This window comes from Pelmatolapia mariae, linkage group LG1, assembly GCF_036321145.2.
Source record: "Pelmatolapia mariae isolate MD_Pm_ZW linkage group LG1, Pm_UMD_F_2, whole genome shotgun sequence".
In the NCBI taxonomy this organism is placed as follows: domain Eukaryota; kingdom Metazoa; phylum Chordata; class Actinopteri; order Cichliformes; family Cichlidae; genus Pelmatolapia; species Pelmatolapia mariae.
The window spans coordinates 14,959,115-14,986,938 of record NC_086227.1 but is presented as its reverse complement, the minus strand read 5'-3'; the positions used below and the strand labels follow the sequence as shown (position 1 = coordinate 14,986,938).

Below are 27,824 nucleotides of genomic sequence, written 5' to 3'. Positions count from 1 at the left end.
TTTTTTTTTGCGGTTATGTAAGACTCGCACTGAATTTTTGCGCCTCAGCGTGACTTCCCAACCCTACACAGGGCAGCATGTGTGCAGATGAACAGATTACAGAGGCTTATTTATCTTCATTGCTTGATGTTTTTTCTTCAAAATGAGGAGTATAAGTATTGCTCACACTTTGTCGGGCGGGTCCTCCAGTCTCCTGTTAAACCCCTCCTCTGCTGCTGTGGCGGTCCCAGTATAAAACCAGCGCGCAGCCCTCCGCTAGGTCTGGCGCACCAGCTGCGATTCGGTGAACCGCCGAGAAGGAGCAGCCGAGGTAGCTGAGAATAAGGGGCAGGAACCAGCTCTCTCCAAGCCCTTTAATCCTTCACTTGCTTCTTTTATTTTTTGCTATTGCTTTTTTTCATCATCTAAGTTTTTTCTGCTTTTCATTGAAATCTCCGTTTCATAAAATGAAGGGTAGCCCGCTCACAGGGTTACTGCTTGCGCTGTGCGTAAGCAGCGCAGTTCACGGCTTGCCAAAGAAGAACAAAAGACAAACTGGCCAGTATCAGGTGTATCCCGAGCTTCATGACACATCTGCTATTAATCCAGGTTGGTACAAGAACTTATGCTTGAATTCAGGGGCCCTGACTGTGTAACTTCATGCATTAGAAAGAGATTTCTAGTGCGTTTTGTGTTAAATGAAAAAAAAAAAAAAAAAAAGAAACACGTGATTTCGATATATTTCTTTCCATGTGAGCCAAAGCAAACAAAAAGTTTGATGTTCATTCTACTGTTAAAATGTTTAATAATATATTATTTGTAGTCGGCTGTGAGGAAAACGGTCGCTCATACAGAGTGAACGAACAGTGGGAGAAACCTTACCTTGGTAGCACATTGGTGTGCACCTGCAGGGGAGCAGCAGGCATCAAGTGTAAAACTAAGCCTGAAGGTTAGTGCGTCTTTGTAGTGCACTATCACTTGTTTCACGACTCTTGTGTTGATCCCGACAAGTGAAAATAATAAAAAAAGAAAGAAAAACAAAACCAAACACACACAAAAAGCAGCGAATACACTGAGAAAGGCACAGATGTTGTGCGTTTTTACGCAGCAAGAGAAGACTCCAGAACAGCTTCTCAGTAAGAGACTCTTTAACTTTGTGCTGTTTGTTTTTTCCTCTCAGTGGAGGAATCCTGTTATGATAAGTACAATGAGCGGACATACCAGGTGGGTGAAACCTATGAGAGATTACATGAGAGGATGACTTGGGACTGCACCTGCATTGGTTCCGGCAAGATCAGCTGCACAATAGCGCGTGAGTTCCTAGAATACCAAATACTAACCTTGTTGAAACAGCATAATGTGCTGGAGTGGTATGTCTTAGCATGGTAGTTTTTCTTCGTTGAAGTGCATGACACACATGGCAATACCTCTGCATGATTTAGTTTATTCCTGAAATTAAGTTTTAATCATTGAACCAGAATTTGTATATGTGTGCCATCTCGCATATAGAAGAGGTCTTTGAAATCAGCAAGTTCACATTTTGTCATTTACAGATCGATGCCACGATGGTGGGAGGTCTTATAAAATCGGGGACACTTGGCAGAGGCCTCATGACACCGGTGCCTACATGCTGGAGTGTGTGTGTCTTGGAAATGGCAAAGGAGAGTGGACATGCAAACCTCTCGGTGAGTGTAATTACACCTGCAGGGCAGAAAAGAAAATTTCACATATGAACTATGAAAAGCAGACAAATGTAAAATATTGCAAAAGATCAAAGTTTATATATTCATTATACACACAAACATGGATGCACACACACACACACATTTCCCAGAAGCGTGACTCTTTGATACCACTGCAAATATTTGACATGAGTCCAGTCAAACAAGATAAGCGAGTGAGACAGCATGTCCTCTGATTTGCTCATTTTTCACTCCAGGTATTGATTTTTGTTTGGTTTATGTCTAATACAAAATTGCCCAGTGTGATTTTGATTCTGCAGATTCAGTAAATCAAGATTTGTTTATTTTTCTGCAGGGGAAAGGTGCTATGACAATAGCGTAGCTGCCACGTATGCTGTAGGAGACACCTGGGAGAAGCCATACCAAGGCTGGATGATGCTGGACTGCACCTGTATGGGCGAGGGGAATGGACGCATCACATGCACCTCAAGAAGTAAGCAGAATCCAAACATACACAAGCACAAATGCAAGCTTTTCTTCAGGGGCAGCTACTAACCACTGTTGTACACCAACCAGACCGCTGCAATGACCAGGAGACAAGGAGGTCCTACCGTATTGGAGACACATGGACGAGGACTGACACAAGCGGACATCGCCTGCAGTGTGTGTGCCTAGGAAACGGCAGAGGAGAATCAAAGTGTGAAAGACACAGCTCAGGAAGAGGTGAGACTTGAAAATCAGAAACCAGTGCTCACCAAGAGCTCTGAGCTTGTCGCTGTTACCAGACCTGACGTTGGTTGTTTTTTAAAATGTGTTTACAGCCAGAGTCGTGTTGACCCCAGTCCGGCAGCATGAGCTTCCCGCTGAGAGAACCTGTCGCACAGACTCTGGAGCCTACTACTACGATGGACAGCGCTGGATCAAAAACCAGGGCAGCAAACAGATGCTCTGTACCTGTTTGGGCAATGGAGTCAGCTGTCAAGAATGGGGTGTGTACCAGAAGCAAATAAAATTGGATATTTTAATACAGAAATCTATGGGGAGCCACTTGAGGCTGGCTCAAGTGGCTCTTAGAGTCAATCCCAGAGAAATTGCAGTCTTTTGCACTTTTCTGTTGGCTCCATTCAGCTCTGCATGTTGCTCTTTGCTTGGTATACTGAAGTCATTTTTCCCACCCTCCCTCCCCTTTTCACGCAGAGGCCAGGAACCAGGTGTACGGTGGGAACTCTGATGGCCAACCCTGTGTATTCCCCTTTGTCTTCATGGGTAAGACCTACTACTCTTGCACCTCAGATGGACGTTCAGACGGGCAGCTGTGGTGCTCTACAACCTCAGACTATCAGAGAGACCAGCAGTACTCTTTCTGCACTGAAAAGAATGGTGAGACTCAGGAACATAGATGTTAACTGCAACTTTGCCAAAAAAATTGATGTGCAGTTACTGTTGTCTAGCATCTTTAGTTTTGCCACTCACATAATAAAGATTGTGTGAATAATTGTGTGGTTAGAGCCAGATAAGCATGCATTAACTTGTATGTGTACTTTCTTGAATCCAGCAATTGTGACAACACGGGGTGGGAACTCCAACGGGGGCCTGTGCCACTTTCCCTTCCTCTACAGCGGTCGCAACTACACCGATTGCACCACTGATGGGCGCCGTGACAACATGAGATGGTGTGGCACCACCTACGACTATGATTCAGAACAGCGTTTTGGATTCTGTCCCATGGCTGGTGAGTGTGTTTGCTGTTTTTCTCATTTGAAGGTACTGAACTGATATATTGTTATATAACACAGTTGGGCATTTAAATGTCTAGAAAGAACGGCATTTTTAAATGACCCTAACTTGCTTTTTCCATTTTCATTCCGATTGCACAAAATACTTTTTGTCTTCTTCTCATCAAGTCGTTTCTCACAGACTATAATGACGATTTGGTTGCAAGGTTCACTTGTAGACAATTGGGGAGTAAATAATTGGCACTTAAAGAGGTCATGGGAGAGTGATGATGCTATTAAGGCTGTTACGTAATAGTAACATACAAATTCTGGGTTGAAGTGGACCAAGAAAAACTCTGTGTCTGGACATACGCAGCACCATGTGAATGTATACATGTACCAACACACTGATAGCTTTTTTATGTTTCCTTCTTTAATTAGCCCATGAAGAGGTATGCACCACCAGTGATGGAGTGATGCACCGTGTGGGTGACAAGTGGGACAAACGCCATGACGTCTTGGGTCACATGATGCAGTGCACATGCCTGGGAAACGGCCGTGGGGAGTGGAACTGTGTTGCTTACTCACAGCTTTTAGGTCAGAGGGCTAAATCTAACAAAACCTTTTATATTTTGTCTTCAAATACTCTGCAAATAATTTGAAACTAAATAAAAGGTGAATTCATCTTCCTGTCTTTTCTCTGTGCATCCAGATCAGTGTATCGTTGATGGTTTGACCTATGAAGTAAACCAGGAATTCACCAAGCGCCACGACCAAGGCTACATGATGAACTGCACCTGCTTCGGACAAGGACGTGGATACTGGAAGTGTGACGCTATCGGTACATTCACGGCTCATTACTGATTGGCTTTTTGGGGATTAAATACTGAGAACTGCTGCAGCTTCAGAAAAACAACCCCGCTGTCGTCTGTCCTATCTGCTCAACTCTTTTGTCTCCTTGTGTTTTCTGCAATAGATCAGTGTCAAGAACCACAAACCAGAACGTTCTATCAGATCGGTGAGACGTGGGACAAAGCCATCCATGGCATCTACTACCGCTGTTATTGTTATGGCAATGGGATTGGAGAAATGAGATGCGAGCCCCAGCAGACCTACCAAGGTAAAAATGCACAGCTCTGTTTTAAAAGTCCACATGTTCTGAGTCATAGAGAATACATGAAAGATGGATGTAGCTACTCTTGCCCTTTGATTTTTTGGACTGCCATTCTGAATGCTTAGTTTTGGTATTTTAGCTGTTCCATCGTGGCCAGATCGACTTATTCAAAATAGTTTCTTCAGCATCTAAGTGACTTCTGTGGTCAAAAATGAGCCAGAATGAAAAACAGCCTAAACCAAAAACTTTTCTCATTTGTAACCATCGGTCTGAAGCTCAGTGAATCTTAACAATCTGCATCACTTCAAGGTACAATTGTACAAAGTATTTGTGGTGAGAGGTGTATTCCAAATTTTTTCACAATTTCTCTCAAATAGTCCTTTCTTTTAGCTTTTCCACTGACCTATATGGATTTTGGTGCTCAGTTCATGTTTGCTGTACTAAACCAACTCCCATTCATTACTGACTTCCTCCCACTTACTCCTAACCTTGCCAGACAGGTGGAGGGAAGCGGGGGTTTGTGGATTTCTTTTTTTTTTGCGTAACTTTAAAGTCTTCCAAATGTTGAAATTTTGGCAAGCTGGAGTTACCCTGTCTGTCTGATGCTGAATGATGTTTTGTTGACTTGCTAAGCTGGAACAAGGTGAATTGCTGAACAAGGGTGAGGGGCTTAGAAGGCAGTCACTTCCTGCCTTTGTTTAGTTGTTTACTGGGAGAATTTGCACTGCATTGTGAGCCTTGAATCAAACAACACTGACCTTGCTAAATGAATCTCACGCAGTCAGAAAGTCCTATCTATCTATCTATCTATCTATCTATCTATCTATCTATCTATGGGTGTGTGTGTGTGTTCTCTAGGGAACAGAGACGAGATAAACCGTGATGAATATAGTATGCAGACGTTATATCTGACTTGAAAATGTCTGTGGGTGTTTGAGCTGGTTTAGCATCGTCTGGTGGTTTGATTCTGTCCCCGAGCAATGACTCCCTCTGACAGAACTCACCAAAAAGTAGCCAACTTTCACCCACACTCCCTACACACAATGCTGTTAAGTTATGTGAAAAAAAATCTTCTCACTTCTACCCTTTCCTTCTCTCCTGATGTCTTCTCCTAAATCTTTTTTTTTTCCTTAGATGGCCGCAGACCAATCCAGGTGATCATCACAGAGGCTGGGAAACAGTCCGACTCTCGTCCTATTCAGTGGAACGCCCCTTCATCTGTTCAGATCACCCAGTACATCCTGAAATGGAGAGTTGTGAGTCTCACTTTCACTTCCCTCGGTACAAATTGCCTCCAGAAATGAAAGCGAGTCGTATTTCTTTGCTCAAAATTGGGCTTTAAGTTTGCTGAATAGTAGCATTTAGTAAAGGCGGATACATTTGTGATTGAGCGTGAGTGCCTCTGGTGAAGTCTGAAGGTTGAACAAACAAAGTGATTAGAGGGTAAACTTACTTGCCTTTGCAGTCTGTACACGCAGACACAGGTTTTTAGCAGATTCCAAGATAAACATCCAGTGTTGTTTTTTTTCTTTTTGAAGACCTCAAAGAGGTCTTGAGGCAGGTTGAGATGTTAATGAACTTCAACTGAAGTCAAACTAGCTTCCGCTTTATGGGTTTGGACTGTATTTCTTGGACAGCAAAGCCACTCAAAGTCTAAAACCTGCTTGAAAAGTTTATATTTTTCTAACAGTTCAAAGCCAGTTGACATACTCCTAATGGAAGAGCTGACACTGAATGGCTGCCCAGTGTCCAATATATACAGACCACAGGTTTATTTCCCAAAGCTAATTAATGACTCCACTGCACACCCTTTTATTAAGACATGAAGAAAATTTATATAATAAAAAACAAACATTTTAAAAGATTTATTTAGTCATAACTCTGTCTTTGCCCACAGGTGGATTTTACCTCATTATAAAGTAAATGTAAATGTTTAAATCTCTATTTAAACACACATTCAGTGTGTGAATGTGTGTGTGAATGGGTGAATGACTGAATGTAGTGTAAAGCGCTTTGGGGTCCTTAGGGACTAAGTAAAGCGCTATACAAATACAGGTTCTTGTTGAGTACCTCTTCTTTATCTTCACATATTAAAATGTTTAAACTCGTCAACCTCTCGTTATTGCTAATCTGCAGAAAAACACCCGTTCTCCCTGGAGAGAGGTCACCATCCCGGGCAACATCAACTCCTACACCATTAGCGGGCTGCGTCCAGGCATCACCTATGAGGGTCAGCTCATCAGCATTCAGAACTATGGACGCCGTGAGGTCACGCGCTTTGATTTCACTACTAACCTTGGCTCCTGTGAGTATGCTGTACAGCTACATGGCTACACCAAAGCAGCACATCTAAAGAAATATTTAAAATAACGCCATGCTCCTTAATTTCAAAAGTGGAGACATATGAGGGAGAGACAACTGCACCTCCACCTGTGTTGGACACCTCTGAGTCTGTGACAGAAATCACCTCAAACAGCTTTGTTGTATCCTGGACATCAGCTGATACAACCATCTCTGGCTTCAGGGTGGAGTATGAGCTCAGTGAGGAGGGGTCCCAGCCTAAAGTTCTGGGTGAGAGCCTTTGACCATCCCTGAAACCTCCGTAATGCCTCCATATTGCCTGCAGATCAATTCAGTTTTTATTATATAGAGTTCTGACTTACCTTTTGACTGTGTTCCAGATGTTCCTCGCACATCCACCTCTGTCACCATCAGTAATCTCCTGCCTGGACGCAGATACAACGTCAGTGTCTTCGAGGTCCCAAGTCGGGGGCAGCCCAACCTCATCCTCACTACCTCACAGACCACAGGTAGGAGAAGCTCTGTTCTCCACTGTCGTGATGTTACACTCATAGTCACCCAGTGCTTTTGAAAGAATGACCCTCTCATCCTTCGGGCAGCTCCTGACGCACCTACTAGGCATGTTGTCAATGAAGTGGGCGAAACCTCCATCCGAATCAGCTGGTCCAGACCTCAGGCTCCTATTACTGGTAACAAACCATTTATTTTGTATTTGTTTGAGATATAAATCCTTTTTCTTATCCTGGCTGTGTGTATAACTGTATACTTGTGCCTGCAGGCTACCGTGTGGTCTACACACCATCAGTGGAAGGCAGCAGCACAGAGCTGACCCTCCCAGAGTCAGAGACGTCTGTAAATCTGGTTGACCTTCGCCCCGGTCTGCTTTACAACATCAGCATCTACGCCGTGGAGGAGGACCAGGAGAGTGAGCCTGTTTTTGTACAGGTCAACACTGCTGGATCTCCTCCGCAAGGTACACATAATATGTCTTTTAAACAGAATAAATTCATGAGTTAGCACTGTAAAACTTAATTTTTCTTTTTGTGAAACATTTAGATGGCTCAGGATTCTTTTTAGGTGATTCTTAGCCTTTCAGCTGTCTTTGAAGGCTGAACAGATTCAGTTTATACTTGCAGCTGGAGATTCCTTATAGGGCCTTAGAAAGGGCTTTTCACTGCTCAGTTAAGAGGGCTTGTCAAAACATGGCCTTTGTCAAAATGTGCTTTTATGGTTATAGCCATACCATTGTAATATTTTTCTTCCTGTCTCCTTAAATATTATGGACCTCAGATGACTTCTTTTAAATCACACTTGGCCGCAAAACAGTGACCTCTTTAAACTTAGTTTAAAACACTTAGAAAGGCAAGGATGGATTCATAAATCATTCATAAATCATTCGAATATCTTTGAGAATATTTTTAAATGGATTTCCATTTTAGACTCTAAGCTAACAGCATCTATTTTATCTAAGCCAAGCACAATTAAATTAAAGATTTTTAAAAAGTAGCAGTAATATTTGCACCTAATAATGCATATTTAGCTCTGTATTCTTATTCTATATAACTCAGGTATGAGTTTTATTTTTTTTAAAGGTTATGTTTTTACCTATGGGGCCTAATAAATGTAAAATAAATATTAAGTTCACATCTCTGTCTCCCATCGTAACCAATGACATAGTAAAAAAACTCCTGGCTAAGGTTTGACTGTGACCCTTGTTAGTCAACTAGCACTCTCCTCTCCACAGAGGTGGTCCAAGCCCCCACAGACCTGCAGTTCTACGAGGTTTCGGATACGAAGGTCACCATCACCTGGACCGGTCCACCCAATGAGGTGTCAGGTTACAGAGTCACTTTCTCCCCCGTTGGGTCTGATGGCACTGACGTAAGGCCCCTGGGGCTGCCTGTCTCCACCAATGCATACTCTGAGATCACCCACTTGCAGCCAGGCAAGCTTTACCGCTTCTATGTCTATGCCATCAGCGGCGGAGTGGAGAGTGAGCCTCTTGTAGGAGAAAAGGCTACCAGTAAGTGCCACTTTGGAAAAAGGCCCAAATACATAAACGCAGGGATTTTATCCAAAACATAACAGATCTTTTTTGCCTTACATGTGTTATGCTTTCTGCCTCCTCCAGAACCTGATGCACCCACCGATGTACGCTTCACTGAGATCGGCCCTGACAGCGCACTGATTGTCTGGGAGGCTCCTCGTGCCATTGTCAGTGGTTTCCGCCTTTACCTGAGCATCGAAGGCTCAAGTCCCATTGAAAAGAGGATCCCAGGCAGGGTCACCCAGTACCAACTGAGGAATCTACGTCCAGATACGGAGTACACTGCCACCCTTTACTCCGATCTCGAAAATGAGCTCAGCGAGGGCGTCACCACATACTTTACCACCGGTCAGTATTTGGAGAAACCGAACACAAGTAAAGACGGGAATAAATTGCTCCAATCATTTTAAAATATTGTCCCCCCCCCTTCCCTTTCTTACAGCTCCCCAGATGGGAAATGCTCCCACTTTCAGTACTGAGGTTACCGACACCTCGATCATCGTCACCTGGATACCCGTCCGCAGGTTCAGCTACAAGGTTAGCTCATTACATTAAAGGAATCACTGGACCTGTTCACTAACTACTTATCTCCAAACAGTGTCCAAGCACATTTAGAAACTAGCTGGTGCACATAGCAGAACCGTAAAGAGCCAAAGAGCCTAATATTTACCCTCTGGTGTGGGCAGATTTTAGGCCATTTGTTTCTAATTGTTAATTTTTTTCTTTTAAGCGTATTCTCCAGTTTTTCTGATGTCCGTTTTATTTCCCCAGCTGTCTGTGCTGCCCAGCGAGGAAGGCGAGTCTCCCAGAGAAGAAACCTCTTCCTCTGGACGTGTTTATGTAGATGGTCTGACTCCAGGAACTCAGTACACCTACAGCGTTCAGCCCATCTACAATGGACAGAACCGCGGAAATCCCATCACCCGCAATGTTGTCACTTGTGCGTATCTGTTTTAATTTCACAAATAAAAAGCCAGGCACTGTGGTGACTGCTGAACAAAACCAACTGTGAAACCAGTTGTGTGACCGATCGTCCGGTTGATTTGATACTGCTCCGAGCTGACAGAGCGCCATTAAAACCATTTGGCGTGATTTTGTGCCAGACACTTTTTACTGCGCTGAAGTTTTTTTTCAATGCGTCATGGTCTGCTGTTTCTTGTTGCAGCTCTATCTCCTCCCACTGACCTCAGAGTTGAGTCCAACCCAAACACAGGAGTTCTCACAGCCTACTGGGTAGCCTCCAAAACACCAGGTAAATATTGACTTTGCTCCCCACGCACTGACAGCCCATTGGATCACAGAAGGTCTCTAGACCTTGGCCTTCAAATTGTTTTTTTTTCTTTTCACCAGAACAAAAAGCTGTTCCTGGTATTTCCTTCTGATTTCTAATAGTAATTCATGAATTTGTTATATTCCCCGTCTCTCTGCAGGTATTACAAGCTACAGAGTGACAAGCAGACCAACCAATGGCCAGAGAGGATACTCCCTTGAAGAGATTGTTGCAGTTGATCAGACCTCAGTTGTTCTAGAGCACTTGACTCTGGGTATGGAGTACAACATCAGCGTGTTCGCTACCAAGGACAATGTGGAAAGCAGTCCAGTGTCCACTATTGTCACAACAGGTAGGAGCCAGAGGAAGTCATTTACACGTGGTAGTAAGCCACAAAGACTAGTGTGTCTGGTTCATCGTGAGGAACAAATGACATAATTTTCCCATTCAATGAAAATGGACCCTGCTACTCCCATCCCCACAGAGCTTGGCCTAGTTTCAGAAGAAACTAAAGCTGCATTAGTTAATTTTTACCCACTAGATAGAAGAATAATGTCATTATGTACAAAAATACATACCATTTTGAAGTTAGTGAAAAAATTACCCATTTTCACATTTGGTAGACATGGGACTGTGTGCTGGAGCTCATTATTTGGCAACCAATTTAAATCTAAATGTCAGTGTTTTTTAAACTCAGTTTTGGTTCAAATGTCTAATGCAGCTTTTTTTATAATCTACTGCTAGCATGATTATTGGCTAACTGACCATTTGCATGGAAATCGTGTTTATCACTTGGTAGGGTGAATATTTCTGGGATTTTTTTGCACGTCCATCAGTAGTATTATTACTGCCTTATATTTATCTTTAATTATAATTTTCATTCTGAATGTTTTCCAATCCAGTAATGTGTAATTGTCTTGCATGGTTACTGTTATACCCAGGTTCTCTGAATGCTTTATCGGGAATTAAATGAATGTTCTTGATATAACCAATGAAATAATTGAGGCTTTTCTGTCTGTCTAATTTTGCTTGCGCTTTGCAACATGCCTAACCCTTTCAGACATCCCCGCTCCAAGTCAAATTGACTTTGTCGACATTACTGACACCACCATTGGCCTACGCTGGATCCCTCTGAACAGTACTACCATTATTGGTTACCGGATAGTGGTAGTAGCTTCAGGCGAGAGCTTGCCAATTTTTCAAGATATGGTGGAAGCATCTGCTGGTTATTACACGATTCGTGGTTTGGAGCCCGGTGTGGACTATGACATCAGTATCTTCACTGTTACAGAAGAGGGGGACAGCGAGCCGGCCACACACACAAAGCAAACGCATGCTGGTGATTTATTCTTTCAGTCCATCACTGGGGAGGGGTTGGGTCTTGATCTGAGGCACCTTTATTCTTTTTTAAGTGTGTCACGCTGCAGTAAATATCTGCATTTAATCATTTCTGTGATATTTTCTTTGTGCCACTGGAAGTCCTCCTTTATTTTCTTAAACTCATTGCGTTACCAGTGATAGCTATAGCTTATAACCCCTCATTTTTACAGCCATTCCAGCTCCCACCAATCTGCAGTTTGGAGGAGTGGGCCCTGACCACATTAGGGTGACTTGGTCAGTCCCCAGAATTGCCACACCAAACGACATCTCTCGGTTCGTTATCCGTTATCACCCTGTATCCACTGATAATGACATCAAGGAGGTCAATGTTGGAGGAGCTACCAACACCTACTTGCTGCAAAGTAAGAAGACCTCAGAGGCTTGAAAAGGCAAAATGACTTGTGCTTTATACTGCTCCATCTCAAACAATACTAATTGTACCAATCATCCTCACAGACCTGCAGCCCAACACTGACTATCGTATCAGTGTGGTGTGTGTGTATGGTGAACGAGAAAGTAGACCAGCCACAGGGACTCAAAAAACAAGTGAGTATCTACACAGGTGGCCTCACAGAGGAACCAAGGGTGTTGCAAATAAAAGATGGATGTAGCCCCCGAGTCTGAAATGTCAATCATTTTTCTAATGATGGGCGAGGGGAAACTTAAAAGAAGCATAAGAGTCTATAAAGATCCCAATTCTCACTTCACTGGTATTAGTTTATTATCTCAGTCACTAGTTTCTTGATGTGATGTTCATTAAGGTAAAAAGGGTGTTAAACGAGAGTGTGAATACAGTGTGATTGACAAGATGTATGAGTGCGTATTATCCTGGAGAATAAACTACAACAGAACAACTACAATGCTACTATAAATAATATCAACAATAAATATTTTGTCTCTTATTCCAGAGTTACCTAATCTATTTAGAGCTTGCCTGCATTTGGTGACTTTTTGTTTGATTTTTATTAATATCAGTTGATCCATTTCAGATATTTTACATTAATGTTTGCTTATTTCTACTAGAAAGAATGTATTTGGCATTATCTTTGTATATAACTGAAAATGTATCTCAGTTTTTCACTACATTTTTCTTCCAGCGCTGGATTCCCCGACTGGCTTGGACTTCTCCGACATTCGGACCGACTCCTTTACAGTTCACTGGCAAGCTCCACAGGCTAGAATCACGGGCTACCGAATCCGCTATCAGAAGACCAGTGGTGGACATGCCAAGGATGAGAGGCTCCCCCCAACCAGAACCCACTACACTTTGACTGGACTGTCACCTGAAACCGAGTACATGATATATGTATATGCTGTGAGCAGCAGCCAGGAGAGTCAGCCTCTGACTGGCACACAGGCAACAAGTGAGTTTCACCTATTCTTTTAGGGAGTGGGCGTGATCATTCCTCATCTGTTTTAATGTTTTTTTTTCCTCCATAATTATCCTCTGTGATTTTCTCCATTCTGTTCTTTAATGCTTTTCAGTCTCTGATTCGCCCACTGACCTAGTGGTAACAGGATCCACCCCAACCACCGTCACCATACGCTGGGATGCTCCCTCTATCTCAGTGAGAAACTACAGGATCACCTATGCAGGAACAAGTCAGTACATTTTATTTTTGAATTCTTGGTTTCCTCTAACGTCAGCCACACAAGTTTAACACTTGGGCTTTCTTTACTGTCCTCTCAGGTGGCGAGACTCCTCGGGAGATTAATGTCCCAGGCACTCAGACCACTGCCACCATTACCGGACTGAATCCCGGCACTGAATACACCATCACAGTCTATGCAATTAGCGGACGAGGCGATAACCCCGCCACCAGTGTCCCCGTCTACATAACACACAGGACTGGTACAGAAATACGGGAAAAATTTTGGAAAAGCAACTTAATGTTGAGTGTTTATGGTAAATCTAAAGCTTTATCCATTGTTCCTTTAGATATCGAGGCCCCCCCTGACATGCGGGTGGCTGATATAAGTGACAATGCCATCACAGTACGTTGGTCTCCTGCTAGGGGACCAATCAGAGGCTACAGAGTCACAAGTATTCCCAAAAATGGCGTGGGACCCTCCTACTCTGAGGATTTGGCTCCTGGTAAGGCCTGCAAGGAATGCCAGATGCTCACAATCACATTGCCATGATGATTTAATTTTTCACACACAACACTATCATCTTATTGGCTCCTTTTCTGCTCTCCTGTTACAGATCAGACCGAGGTGACTTTCACGGGTCTGATGCCCACTGCTGAGTATCTTGTGAGTGTCTATGCCCTGGGCAATAATGGACAGCCGTCTTCCCCGCTAATAGAAAATGCAGTCACTGGTTAGTCTCACTTAAATCACTTTCACTATTCTTTCAGCTCTAACTTTATTTGTCCTGATTCCCTTGCACTATGTTAAAGCTATACTTGGCAGTTTTGCTACAGGAAATTCAGGTAAATTTCCTCCAAAGCCAACAGGAAAAATCTATTTAGCACTGAGGAATCTTTCTGTTCCTCTTTTTCTACAGCTATGGACCGTCCGAAGGAGCTCACCTTCTCTGACATCGACTCCACCTCCATGCGCATCTCCTGGGACAGCCCAGACGGCGCAGTAACGTCATACCGCGTCTTGTACACCAGTGCAGAAGAAGGTGAGAGAGAGCTGCGCCCAGCACCCAGAGGGGACCAGGACAGTGTGGTGCTTAGAAACCTTCGCCCTGGAACAGAGTATACTGTTAAGGTCATCGCCCTCCATGACCGAACACCCAGCTCACCGTTGGTGGGAACTCAGGCCACAGGTAGCGCTAAGCAGAAGTACATCAAAGCATTTGTCTCCATTTGATATCCCCATCTTAAAACTTTGGCCTTGACACTTTGTCTTTGTGCTTCAGTAATCCCTGCTCCCACCAACCTGGCGATCTCAGAGGTCAGTCCTTCCTCCTTCACTGTGTCATGGCGAGCTCCAGATGCGCGCCTGACCGGCTACCGTGTAGTCGTGAGCCCCAAGAACATCAACAGCCCTCACAGAGAGATGAACGTTGCTCCGGACACCACTCGTGTTGTGGTGCCAGGGCTCATGGTAAGCAGAGTTCATGTGTGAATCTCTACATGAATGCACAATGGGTCAGTGAGTAAATATGAACTGCGTGTCCGTGTACTGTGTAGGTGGCAACCACATACCAGGTGCAGGTTTACGCTCTGAAGAACACAGTCACAAGCAGACCAGCGGAGGCAGAAGCCACCACGCTGCAAGGTAACATGCTGCGCCATAAATGGACACATCTGCGGACCTCACTCGTGGTGTAACTGATCTTTTTAAGTTCGCTTCTGTTTCCCCTCAACGCAGCTTTGAGTGCTCCTCGCCGCGTGCGTGTCAACCAAGTAACGGATAGTTCTTTCACGCTGAGCTGGCGTTCCAAGCTGGAACCTTTCACTGGTTTCCTTATTGAAGCCAGTCCCCAGAGTGGATCGTATCCCACCATCACCAAGACCATCCCAAGTGAAGCTGAGACCTACACCCTCACCGGTACGCCACACTTTAACGCATTTAAGGTCTTAAATAGTGATTTAAGAGCTTCAGTCTTGCTTTAAAGTGTGTGTTTTTGTGTTGTAGGTTTGCAGCCCAACACTTTTTACAATGTTAACATGTACACTCTGAGTGGGAACACAAGGAGCACCCCATTTACTCTCAGAATTCAAACAGGTAACGCAAAAATCCAGGTTTAAAAACTGCTTTTTAAAAAAACAAATATTAATTTCAGTGTAATATTCTGGTTTTTGACTTCTGTCATTACATAATGTTACAGTACACTGATCTGCACAGTACACATCACAGTCTGCTGCCAGGTTTCCTTAATTTATGTAATTCAAGAGACAACTGCAACTAGAAGAGGCAGAAGCATGCGAGGTTTCCTGACCTGTTTGGGGCTAGCAGCTTGAGGTTACCTAAATCTCTGACAGTTTTGCACTTTTAATCTGATTGTGTACATCAGTTTTTCAAAGATTAAAAAATCACACTTGTGATGTAGAGGTCACAAAAATGCATGTATCAGATATGATACTTGTGGCATTACAGTGTTAGGGTGAGAAATAATTTGTAATTTTACAGCCAAAATTACAAAATAAATCCAGGCTGCTTGTATGATCTTACGTTGATAAAGGGTTAAGTCACAACAAATGCAGCTACAGCCTCACACAGGTCACATCCTAGTGTGCACACACAGAGAAAAACATAGCATTCGGCCAGTGTAACAGCCGTATTTGTCCTTACAGCTGCCCCGCTGGTCCAGGCGCCCACCAACCTGCAGTTTACGTCCGTGACCCCCTACTCCATCTCCTTCACCTGGCAGCCACCTGCCACGCAAATCACAGGATACTATGTCACCTATGAAGAGTCGGGAGGAAGACCACAGGAGCTTTTCCCAAGACCCCACGCTGGCCAAAACTACGCCACCATAAGTGGTACGTACTTTTATTTGACTTTTAAAGCTTCACGCAGGATTATCCTGACACACCAATTAGGCGCAGGCCGTTCATTTAACGAAAAAACAACACTTTCCTCTGCTCAGATCTAAGACCAGATACGGAGTACATCATCAAGATCATCGCCATCCAAAACACGCAGAGAAGCACACCTCTGGTGGGCAGGAGCAGGACTCGTGAGTACTTATACTGATACTTTTTTCTCTGTATGGTGATAAATGTGAAGTAAAAAGGATCCAGAGTTCGAGTCAGTTACTGGTAAGATTAAGGGGTGGAATGGCAGCTTTCATCTGCTCAGCTGGAGCTGTAAGGAGCTTTAGATAAAGTGTGTTTCCAAAATCTAAAACGATAATACCCACTTTGTTATTTTGAATGTCCTCGCAAATGTCATTCAAAATATCTTGTGTGTTTGTAATAGTGCATTATGACACACTTTGCAGTGAGTTGCATTGCTGCGTATCCGTCATCCCTTTTGGCTGAGATGTGTTAGAGCTGCTCTGCTTTAACTCCCCCTCGTCTAACCTGCTTGCTTCCGTAACCCCGTCTCTTCCGCCAGCTCAAGACCCCTTGCTTCCTTTGCCTCTGCCCCAGCCTAACAACCGTGGAGATGGCAGGCTGGATGTGCCTGAATCTCTGGACAACAACGTCCAGGTAGTGGGCACCAATAGCCAGGATGGGTTTGGTGATCAGAGCCAGCATGTGGAGTACACAGAGTACAACAACAATGGAGACAACGGATATAATCGGAATCCACTTTCTCCCTATGGCCAAGTTCGTGAGCCCCTGGTGTTTGTGCCCCTTCCTGATGCAGAAGGCCGCAGAAAGCCCATTGTGAAGCTAAACATGCCCGTTGGACCCATACTCTTTAACGAGACAAGTGTGCCGCTGGAGGCCCAAACTCAGACCACCGTCTCCTGGAAGCCTTACAGGCAGAGCAACGCCTACCTGGTGTCCTGTCATCCCATCACACAGCTAAATGAGAAGATGTTCCAGGTAAGAGGCCAGCCCATTATTCAATTATTCTCATTATTTTCATTTATGAGAATAAGCTATGATCTCTTCCTGTCTACCCAGGTCCGCCTGCCAGGCACAGCCACTACTGCTACCCTGGTAGGACTCACTCCCGGAGCAGACTATAATGTTATTGTGGAGGCACTGCTGGGGGCCCTCAAACACAAGATTCTGGAGCAGACAGTGACTGCTGGAAACACAAGTAAGCTTCCAGCTGTGATGTATCTGAATATATTGTTAAAGGAAACTGAATGAAGCCCATCGTGGCTAATTTTTTCCCAACTTTCTTCTTCCTTCAGTTACAGAGGGAGATTCCTCAAATAAAGACACGTGCTATGATGCCTTTACTGCCACCCATCACGACGTCGGTGCTGAGTGGGAGCGGATGTCTGAGACAGGCTTCAAGCTGTCGTGCAGGTGTCTGGGCCTGGGCAGCGGCCACTTCAGATGTGATTCATCTAGTAGGTTTTTAGGGTATCTTTCCCCAATACGTGGACATAGATGGAAATTGAATACATTTCACTCGGTTTCTGTATGTTCTTCTCAGAGTGGTGCCACGACAATGGCAACAACTACCGAATTGGAGAGAAATGGGACCGTCGCTCAGAGAACGGGAACTTAATGAGCTGCACTTGTTTAGGAAATGGCAAAGGAGAGTTTAAGTGTGAACCGCGTAAGGCCTCTTTAACATTTTAATTGAAATGTTCTGTGGCTGTTACAAAGTGAATGAGCTGCGTGTCATTTTTAACCCAAATATCTATTCACGCAGATGAGTCCACGTGTTACGATGATGGCAAAACTTACCGGGTGGGCAACCAGTGGCAGAAGGAGTACCTGGGTTCTATTTGCACCTGCACGTGCTTTGGAGGACAACAGGTAAGACACGTGAGCTTTCCTCATGTTCTCTTTACATCATACGGGATCATCCAGAGATACGGAGGGCGTGGTTAAATGCTTTTTTTGCCTTTATTAGGGCTGGCGATGCGAGAACTGCAGAAGACCAGGTGGTGATGTCGATGTCGGTCTGCTGCAGCCTATCAGATATGGAGACAACACACTGCGCAAAGTGAGTGAAATGTATTGAAAATCAGGAGACATAATATAAACTGTAAATATCAGTTTTCAAATTGCAATAATCTGTTGTGTAATAGTCTGCACGTGTCAAAGTTTTAAACTGTACCACCGTTCATCCTCCAGAACATTCACTGCCCCATCGAGTGCCTCCGGCCTGAACTGCTGGCAGACGCACACGTTCCTCACAATCCTCGGGAATGATGAGCTGGTCATCTGACATCTGCTTTGCTCCCTTACTGTCCAGTTGCTGCACTGTCTCACCTTGTAGAAGCCACGCTGTCTGTGATGAAACAAACTAACTGCCTTATCACATTGCTGACACATTGCCCTGCTGCCCTCATCATTAATCTTCACTTGAGTCTATTCACTGTCGACTGCCAGGCTTCTGAAATTGTGATGTATTAGAAACAGAAAACCCCCACTTTCTAAAGTTATTTAGAACTTGTCCAAATTGGCATTTGTTTCCCATTTAAATTTTTTTCAATTGTATCCTGACCAAAATCCATAAAGTACGCACTGTGCAAAAAAATGTCGATGTAGTTGTTACCAGTGTTGCTGAAACCGTCTTCGAAAATGTGCTTCTCTTTTCTGTAGCCCCTCTTCCATTACAGAGGGGTCGCACTGTGTGTGATTGACACATTCTGAAGTTCTGCTAATTTATCCCTTTGATCTCATCGTGTGAATGTGTTGAACAAGGATGTGAGAATGTGAACTGTTCTATTTTTGTACTTTGTGCCAAAGTGTTTCTACCGATGACAAACAGAAGTCCCTTATTTTAATAAAGCTGGAGAGATCCTTAAACATTACCACGGTATTTCGCTTTATTAGGGTTGGGGGGTGGGTGAAGGTTCCAACCATAAACTTACAATAGCGGGAAAATTATTTGCCCTCTTCCTGATTTCTTAGTTTTCTGCATATTTGTCACACTTACATTTTCAGGTTTTTCATTATTCATATTTTGCATTTATTTGTTTATCCAAATCTGGTTGGCCCCATGTGAAAAATGTATTGCTCCCTTTGCTGAATCGTGATTTAAGTGTAACCACATTTTTTTCACGCGAGTTCAAGTTTGCTGAACAACTCACTGCAATCCCAATGAAGCACTGTGACCTTGAGTCTGGATTAGTGCAATGAACTAACAGTGCCATGCAGTTAGCACAATGAAAGAGACAAAATAGTCAAACTCCAAGTTTATTTCACAGTGTTGCAAGACTGACCTGCAAGGATCAGCTGCAGTTACAGTATTACACTCTTGAACATTTTGATCACAAGTTAGGAATGTATTTAGTGTGTTACAAAATTGTGCGTCTGTTTCTACAGTTCAGCTAAATGTAGGAATGTCTGAAGATCAGCAATGTTGCACACGTTTATTTCGTCTTTGTAAAGACACAAAACTGTGAGCGAACTCAACGCTTAGTGAACTCAGTGGTGGAAGAGTCGCAGGCTGGTGTGCACCAGAGTAATGCCTTGCTCGTTACAGGCATTGATCACAACCTCATCAGCAGCAGAGCCCGCTGGAGCTGCGATGTACTGAACGCCGCTCTGGAGACAGACACACACAGGAAGGAAATGTGAGTTATGACAGAAAGACCAGGGTTTAAGTTGCAGTGAGATTGACGAAGTGTGTGCAGCATGTACACGTGCTTCGTGCAAGGCACTTACCCTTTTGGCCCGATCTATGTTATCTCTGAAGGGGAAGAAGGCGTCAGAGCTGACAGCCACAGCCTGCAGTGAGCTGATCCAGTTCTTCTTTTCAGTCTCTGACAGCAGCTCAGGGACCTCTTCATACATCGACTTCCAAACTTCCAAGTCTGGGCCCTGCCGGCACAGGGCAGAATGTACACAGGACAGAGCCTTTCATTTACTCACACAGTCTCAAACTTGGCATGCTGTGTGATTAGACATGACATTGAACATCAGAGGTGGGCACATCTTAAATCTTTTGTATACAAAAAGTGAGAATCTATTAACGCAATAAATAATCTGCTTCTTAAAACTGCATATTTATTCATGTCCATGTCAGAAGCTGAGTTCCTCTTTGCATTTAAGACACAAAGGGTTGCATGTATGCATTTTAAATATTCATATAAACACAAATGCAGTCTTGAAATGTTTACATCCAAATAAAATAAAATAAAAACGCAGTTGTACTTTTTCTCACTGGTAATTACATTGCACGTCTCCAAATGTTACTCCCTCACCTCTCCAATGGTGTCGCTCACATACTGGTCGATTGCGTTGGCCATCTCTGCTCTCTTCACACCACTGCGAAACTTCATGCTCAGGACTCGAGGGTGGTGCCTGAGCCACCAGTTGTCAGCTTTGTCACCCGCCAGCCGAGTGCAGTGGATACGAGACTGCTGCCCCGCACCAATACCGATAACCTGGAAAACACAGGTGAAGAAAGATTAGGGAACAACTGAGGCTCCTCTGGATTCCTTCCTCATTTATCCGCCACCTCTTACCTGTCCGTCTTTAGCATAGCACACAGAGTTAGACTGCGTGTACTTGACGGCGATGGTTGCCACGGTGAGATCACGCACAGCTTCCTCAGAGAGCTTTAGGACACAACAGAAGGTATTAAAATCTGTCAGATTGGATCGAGTCAGTAAAAAGTTAACACACTTCAGTGTCTTACCGAGCCTTTGGAAACAACGTTGCTGAAGAATTCCTTATCGATACGTCCTCCATTCCTCTTTTGTTTGAGATAGAGACCGAACAACACTCTCACCTCGGTGTCATCAGGCTCGTAGTCAGGATCCATCTGAGACACAAGCACGGACATAACCCATAACCCAATTTACATAGTATGTATGTACTGTACACATTTTTATCTTCAGTATGACTTGCAACTACTCCTGTTACATTATCTGCCTAGAAAAAAAAAGAGGTAGTTATTTAATCTGCATGTGTCTGAGAATTATGAGGATTTTAAGCTAATCAGTACATCCAACGACATGCTTCCAAAAACGGAGACAAATACAGACGTGAGGAAACAGCGCCCTCACCTGAAGCACACAGTAGTTGCCATTCTTCTTTTTGGAAAGGATTTTGAGTGCCTCCTCATCATAACCAGGAGCAATGATACCGTCTGAGACCTAAGAATGTTACAGAATGTTACACAAAAAAAATTATAAAGATGATAATAATAATAAAAAAATTAAAAGCTTGCACGCTTATTTACCTCTCTTGATATGATCTTAGCAGTGGGAACGTCACACACATCTGACAGAGCAATGAAATCGCCAAATGAAGACATCCTGTCTGAACCTGGAGGCACAGAGTAAATGTATAACATATTAAAAAAAGAAAAAAGAGAGAGCCCAGCACACAATCATTTTCAGGTATACATCAGCTATACAGGTGACTTTTTAACCTCTTGCCCTTGCGTAGGCGGTGGCGAGTGGGCTGAGGTCCTTCAGCATGTCGTGCACCATGCACACTTTGGCCTCTTCCTCGGTCAGAGGAACTCCTACTGCAGCTCCTTCAGAAACAAGGTGACATTGTCAGATCCATGTGGACACTGTTAACTGTAAGAGTGCGTCTGAATGGGGTCTTTCTTTCTTACCAGCAGGGCTGACGTGTTTGAAGGAAGTTGCTGCAGCCATGCCGATTGCTCTCTTCAGCTCCCTAACGAGCTGCCACGCATTCAGAGCGTCGCACAGGTTGATAAAGCCAGGAGCACCGTTGACCACTAAGAGAGGGAACGTTAAAAGAGGATGGGTGACATTAAAGGACAGATTGTGGCGTGGCATGGCGTGGTGTGAGGGTACCTTTGAGCGGCAGAGCCGGGCGCAGAGTGTAGATTTGAGCGGGTGCTTGGTGGGGGTTCATGCCGTATCGCAGAGGCAGCTGGGATACGCTGCGGCTGTACTGCCCGCGGAAGTAGTCGGCTATAGCCTCATCATACTGTGCTGTGTGTGTGAAGGCCTTCACAGGAAGCAGAACGAGTAGAGAAAGGTTAGGAAGAAGAAAAACCCCCAAAACTGCTTACATCACTTTCTGATGTTTTAGGAAAGCAGCCATCACTCCACAAGAAAAAAGGGCTGCAGGCAAAGTGGGACAGTTATCAGTATTTAACTCAATACTCAGTGCAGTCAGACTGTGAGGTTAGAGTTCACTGCTCCTCAAATGTTAAACTCTGTAAGTTAAACACATTTCATCACTCTGTGATAAACAGCCTGGACTTCGACTCGCTAACTCTCATCTCTGAGCAAACAGCAAAACCAGAACAAATAGTCACAGGGGGAGGAGCAACTCCTTAATGATCACCCTCAAGCTTTTGTTTTTTTGTTTTATTTTAAATAATAAGCCAGCTTAAAAAAAGCACTAGGTAATACAATGTTGTGATTATGAAGGATTAAGCAAAAGAAAGCAAACTCCCTGAACTCCCCTACACATCAAGACTCCAACAGCAGCTATTTTGGCAATGATACCTTATACAAAAAAAGAGCCGGAGGCTTGATTTCCCTTCTTACTCCAAACAAAAAGTCTCTTTTTAGCATGGAGCTTAAAGTGGAACAAGTCTGAACAGAATGGATGGATGTTCGAGGCTCGTGTGATCAACTCTGAAACGGCACTTTTAAAATTCTCCATGCAGGATTATGACTAATCACATCAGGAAACGGTCTTTGACTCAACTGGTTATTAAAGTTAGATTTGAGTTCAAGCAACATCGTTTTGAAGGCAACTAGCTGTAACATATGGCTCATACAATACATGATCAGGCATTAAAGACATCCCCCCCAATAGGGCTGTGTCATATCATACCGTTCACTGTAATACCGGTTTAATATTAGGCAATGATAAGAAAATGAAATATCGCGATAGAATATGGGTAAAACGCGCATGCGCAGTGTCTTTGTTTTCATACGCACATGGCAGAAAAGCATGGCGGTGACGGAGAATGAGAAGGGCAAAAGCGGATCGTTGAATGAAACAGATGAACCAGAATTGGTTTGTAAAAATGCTGCAACTTCAGTGGTGTGGAACTGGTTTAGCTTTCGCAAATCAGATACACACTAAAGGACAATTTTTGGTAGAGCATGCTAGCGGGCCGTCGTTATTACCGTGTTTTTCGGAAAATAAGACGCACTTAAAATCAATCCTTTGTGTGCCCCTTATAATCCGCTATGCCTTATGTATGAATTCTGGTTGTGTTTACTGACCTTGAACCGATTTTATGTGGTACACGGCGCTCGAAAATCTGTCAAAAAATGTTTTAGTACGACTTTGCTAAGCTACGAACCCGCACCGCTTGATGGACTGTCGGAGCATTACGGCAACCGCAGTCAGGAGCCTCGCGGAGTGATACATACTGTGCTTCAACATAATATTACCGTATTGTGTGTGTATGACCTCTTTTTAAGTTTTGTGGATATTATACACGATTATGCTCAGGATATATCAGCCAATTTCCACTGGAAATGCCTTTTGGTTAAACTGTCAGCAAGGAATTTGCATTTGCACTGTTAAATTTTTATATAACTTTAATGCACATAAAAAACAGCTGCTTGTTTAAGTGAAAATACATTGATGGGGCTTTTTTGCACTAATAAAGTTGTGGAGTTGTAAGGTATTTTGTCTTGCGTCACTTATATCGTCAGTTATATCATTATCGCAAATTTTCAAATATATATTGTGATAAATATTTTTGGCCATGTTTCCCTGCCCTACCCCCCAACTGCCCCCCCACCAAAAAGCAGCTAGCAATTTATAAAATATAAAAAGTAGTGATATCTGAATTTCTGAAACTGCAGTATACCAACCAACAGGCAAACATGTGACTTCATGTGATCACCTGGTCACAGCTGATAGCTGCCCATCCCTGAGCCTGGCTCTACTGGAGATTTCTTCCTGTTAAAAGGGAGTTTTTTCTTCCCACTGTCACCAAGCGTGTACTCAGAGTGGGTTGTTCAATTATTGGGATTTTCTCTGTATTACTGTAGGGTTTTTATCTTGTCTAGTCTTATCTGGTGCTATATAAATAAAATTGAATTGAATGACAAACTTTAAATGGCGTCCCTCTGACAGGTATGATAAAGCAGAAACGCATAAAGAAATTATGCGTTTGGAGAGGTGACAGCTCATGCCCTTTTACCCCATTTTCAAAACTAACCCTCACCTTAGCCCCCCCCCCCCTCCCCCCAGAAAGTGCATTATAACATTTAAGCCCTTAAATCGAAATGCCCACCTTAAAAAGTCTACAAGTTTGTATTTTCCTAAAATTCCTTTCTCAGAAAATCAGGTCACACGCTTGCAACAAAACAGACTCACTTTCAGGGCCAGAGTCCGGCGAGTTTCCAGGGTCGTGTCTTTGTCCGCCGAATTCTCCATCTCCTTGGCAACCAGCGAATAGTCAGCAGGATCGCACACAATGGTGACCCGAGCGTGGTTCTTGGCTGCTGCTCTGAGCAGAGTTACACCACCTGAGAAGAAATAACAGTTTTTAATCAATACACACAGAGTACACAAATAAATAAGTGTTTCATCATTAGTAAGACAGGCAAGCAAAGAGTGCACTTCTATGCATTATTTAAAACACTTTAAATTTACTCTGCATGACTCACCGATATCAATCTGCTCTACGGCATCCTCCACCATGACATCCGGGTTAGAGACGGTCTTTATGAATGGGTACAGGTTGCACACCACCACTCTTGAAAAGGGCAAACAAAGGAAAATCTTTTCATACTTAAAAACTTTCAAACACTGGAGTACAAAAATGAACTGAGGGCCCTCACATTTTAAATGTGGGTGCATTTTTCTAGCTAAACAGCTGCTTCTTACTGATCCAGCTGTGGAGGCACACTACACAGCAGTTCTGCCAGCTTTAGATAAGTTAAAGATGGAGATCAGTTCAGTGGGAGATACTACATAGACCTAAGGTGTTTATGGGAATCCACATGCTCAAAATAAGCTGTTCACAGTTAATTCTCTTATACATGCATAGTGTTTTCAGTCTATGCATATAGGCATAATAAAATCAATGAACTTATAGCAACTTGAGAGAAATCCACATATTTCCTCGGATTCTGTTGAGCAGAAGTGTCTGACATACTTATGTGAATGAAATTACCACAACTGGTTAAACAGATCGTTTTATCAACATGCTGGTGCTTCCCTTTGGTTTTGGATAAAAGGTATTAGTAAGCAGGGTCACCTGCTTTTTGAAAAGCTCTAATGTTCAACCTGTAATGATCAAAATCAGGTTTTGCAGCACGGTGTTACAAACTGAATGGGGTTAATTGTGTGTCCATGCAATACATTTTTCCGCTTCTTTATTGGAGACCACTAGCAAAGAAAGTACAAAGCAAGACAAGCTTTGCTCAAGCGTGTCTTATGACTACTTGTGTAAACAGTCAGTAAATAAAATCATTAAATCCATTAACTTTCCTGCAGTTTCAGCATTTTTTCAGATGTTGCCAAACATTTTTAATAATCCGACAAAAAAAAGCAAGTATTGCGCACTGACAACAGAATCCACTGATTTTCTTGTCTTTAAAAGGGAAAAAAAAAGGTGTTAAGAAACAGTCATCTGCTAAACTTCAATCACGTGTTGTTTAATTTTCCACTGAGGACACAGTGAAATCTAATCAGATTCTTCCATTCGAACAGGAGTCACAGGATGAGCATGCACGGGCAGCAGGTTTCCAATTATCCAGCTGCCAAATCAACTCGACATGCTTCTTGATTAAAAAGCACGTGCCTGCACTCCACATGGGTCACACGTGCACAAGGGTTTCATTTCCACTCAGCTTTTTCTCCTTCTACTGCAAGTACACACAAATATCCATCATACTGTACACATCAGAGTATTTTACATGCTTGAGAAAGCTTTTGCCCATTTCTGTTTGCTGTGTTTGTCTCACCTGACCAGGCTGTAGCCCAGCTTCTCCATGTCAGCGGTGTCACTGGGTGTTTTTCTGGCCAGGATACCTCCATGCACTGCAGGATGCAGGGTCTTCACTCTGCCGCCCAGCATCTCTGGATGTCCAGTCAGCTCAGACACATCCCTGACACAAAGCAGAGACCCTGAAAACTTAGAGAAGGCCTCACATGCTGCAGGTATCTACAGTACTGCACATGTACTGTAGATACACATGTACTGTATCTACAGTACATGTGGACGCCTATGGCTTTGACTTTAAGGGCTAGTGGAGCACCCACCTGACGGCCAGTCCAGCATCCCGCAGGGCTTTGGCTGTGCCCCCTGAGGCCACCAGAGACAGCCCCACACCCACCAGCCTCTTAGCGAAGTACAGCAGTCCAGTTTTGTCAGAAACACTCAGAAGTGCTGCAAAACAGACGAGCAGAGATTTATCCCCTGACTTTTTGTCATTTTACAAACGCAAAAGAAGAATAAATGCACGTTTTTAGTGAGGTGGAGCTAACCACGTTGGCTAATGTTAGCCAGTCAGCTAGCAGCCTGCATGTCGCAACACCAAAACTCAGAAAGTTTGCTTCATGCTCAGAGAAACTCTCACCAAGCTCCGAGGAAGCCATGTTCACGGTCACAGTGTTCACAGTGGGCAGTCTGTCTGTCTGAACGTCGGCTGGCTCTCTGCTCACGCTTCTCCCAGTTTCACAATTAGCAAACGATGCAGAGCAAAGCAGAGGAGGCTGAGGCAAAGCTGCAGGCTGTTCACGGCTTCATCATGCGCTTCAAAACTACGAACACCCGCCCTTCTGAAGCCGGCCCGCCCCTCGCACACAAGCGCACCCAAAGGAGCAAAACGGCGCAGAAAATGCGCATTTACATTAGAAAAACGCAACGAACACTAAATATTACTACTACAACAACAATAAGTACTACTGCAAATAGTAAGAATAACTACAAACTCTCACTGATAGACAGCAGGGTTTCTAATTACCTTTAGATTTATGTCTTGAAATGTGAAACTGTAAATTATGAATTTCACATTCATATCACCAGTACAGCAGTAACTAGCTATGTTGTCTTGATTTCACCGCCTTTCAAAATTACTCTTACTTATTTTATATGACATCAAAGTGTAATACTGGATTTGTAAACGTGTGATCATCAATTGTTTTTTGAGTTCATTTGAGGATCTACCAGCAAAATTACAATCATAAGCCGGGGAGGGGTTGCAGTTTGTTGCCCTGCTAGTAAGGCCACCCAGACGAGGTGTCATTCTTGGTTTTGCCACTAGAGGGCAGACACGACCTTCTTCGTACACGTGTGAGCGTGTTTTTGTTTTTTGCATTTCATATATTTTATTAACAAATAATCCGAAGCTTGGCAAAGTTCACTGACATCATACACCTGGTGACACGAAGAGCGCTTTCTCCTAATAATAAGTTTATTCTTGATTTATAGATTTAATTACAAATATAATATAAATAAATTAATATACTAATAATAATATGTTGTGTTTTAATAACATTAAAACACAACATATTATTATTAGTATATTCCTGACCAGCATGAATTTTAGTTTAAGCTATCATAATACAGAGTATATAAATTAAAGAGTGGTTGGGAGAAGTGACTGAATGAAACAGCACCTAAACAGGCTTTATTTCTTACCTGATGACAGAAAATTAAAAATTCTTCTTCTTAATTTATTTTACCAAGATCATCTGTAAAAACATGAAGTAAAAATTCCTTGTTGTGACAGGTGGGTGTCAACCAGGAAGTTGTTCGCGAAGGCATCATGGTTCAGTTTAAGTTAAGTTGTTGTAGTTAATATATTCCACAAAACACTGATAGAAGCATGAGTGTGATGTTCTACCGCAACAAAACCAGGAAATATTTGTTAATATGA

The 27,824-nt window shown here is 43.3% G+C and overlaps 2 protein-coding genes across 4 annotated transcripts; one reads left to right on the top strand and one right to left on the bottom strand.

Annotated features, from left to right (window-relative positions):
- The first annotated feature begins 289 nt into the window (after positions 1–289).
- fn1b (fibronectin 1b) lies at positions 290–18,842 on the top strand. Of its 3 annotated transcripts, none has more exons than XM_063473545.1 (46): positions 290–588; positions 803–928; positions 1,160–1,291; positions 1,533–1,664; positions 2,017–2,154; positions 2,238–2,384; positions 2,483–2,650; positions 2,859–3,041; positions 3,217–3,393; positions 3,818–3,973; positions 4,089–4,217; positions 4,353–4,496; positions 5,625–5,746; positions 6,627–6,795; positions 6,885–7,061; positions 7,172–7,300; positions 7,391–7,480; positions 7,570–7,764; positions 8,536–8,814; positions 8,923–9,186; positions 9,281–9,375; positions 9,610–9,778; positions 10,004–10,090; positions 10,269–10,460; positions 11,169–11,447; positions 11,659–11,850; positions 11,945–12,034; positions 12,586–12,852; positions 12,974–13,090; positions 13,179–13,340; positions 13,428–13,583; positions 13,695–13,811; positions 13,998–14,267; positions 14,361–14,548; positions 14,635–14,722; positions 14,816–14,995; positions 15,083–15,172; positions 15,742–15,930; positions 16,038–16,127; positions 16,763–16,944; positions 17,026–17,164; positions 17,262–17,423; positions 17,510–17,635; positions 17,732–17,838; positions 17,936–18,028; positions 18,160–18,842. In XM_063473545.1, exons 1-46 carry the CDS (start codon positions 447–449, stop codon positions 18,235–18,237), a joined length of 7,104 nt encoding a protein of 2,367 aa, XP_063329615.1. In that variant the 5' UTR covers positions 290–446; the 3' UTR covers positions 18,238–18,842. The 3 variants fall into 3 exon arrangements, with proteins under 3 accessions (XP_063329615.1, XP_063329607.1, XP_063329623.1); XM_063473537.1 differs by having other exon boundaries at positions 16,508–16,944; XM_063473553.1 differs by lacking the exon at positions 11,169–11,447 and having other exon boundaries at positions 16,508–16,944.
- Positions 18,843–19,213: 371 nt separating this feature from the next.
- atic (5-aminoimidazole-4-carboxamide ribonucleotide formyltransferase/IMP cyclohydrolase) lies at positions 19,214–26,691 on the bottom strand. Its single transcript, XM_063488405.1, has 15 exons — positions 26,523–26,691; positions 26,206–26,332; positions 25,908–26,051; positions 24,606–24,694; positions 24,313–24,464; positions 21,810–21,966; positions 21,605–21,730; positions 21,413–21,520; positions 21,221–21,306; positions 21,045–21,134; positions 20,675–20,800; positions 20,502–20,594; positions 20,238–20,420; positions 19,699–19,854; positions 19,214–19,578 (listed from the first exon to the last, which is right to left on the bottom strand). The coding sequence occupies exons 1-15, from the start codon at positions 26,539–26,541 to the stop codon at positions 19,459–19,461; spliced, it is 1,776 nt and encodes a 591-aa protein (XP_063344475.1). The 5' UTR covers positions 26,542–26,691; the 3' UTR covers positions 19,214–19,458.
- Between the last annotated feature and the right edge of the window lie 1,133 nt (positions 26,692–27,824).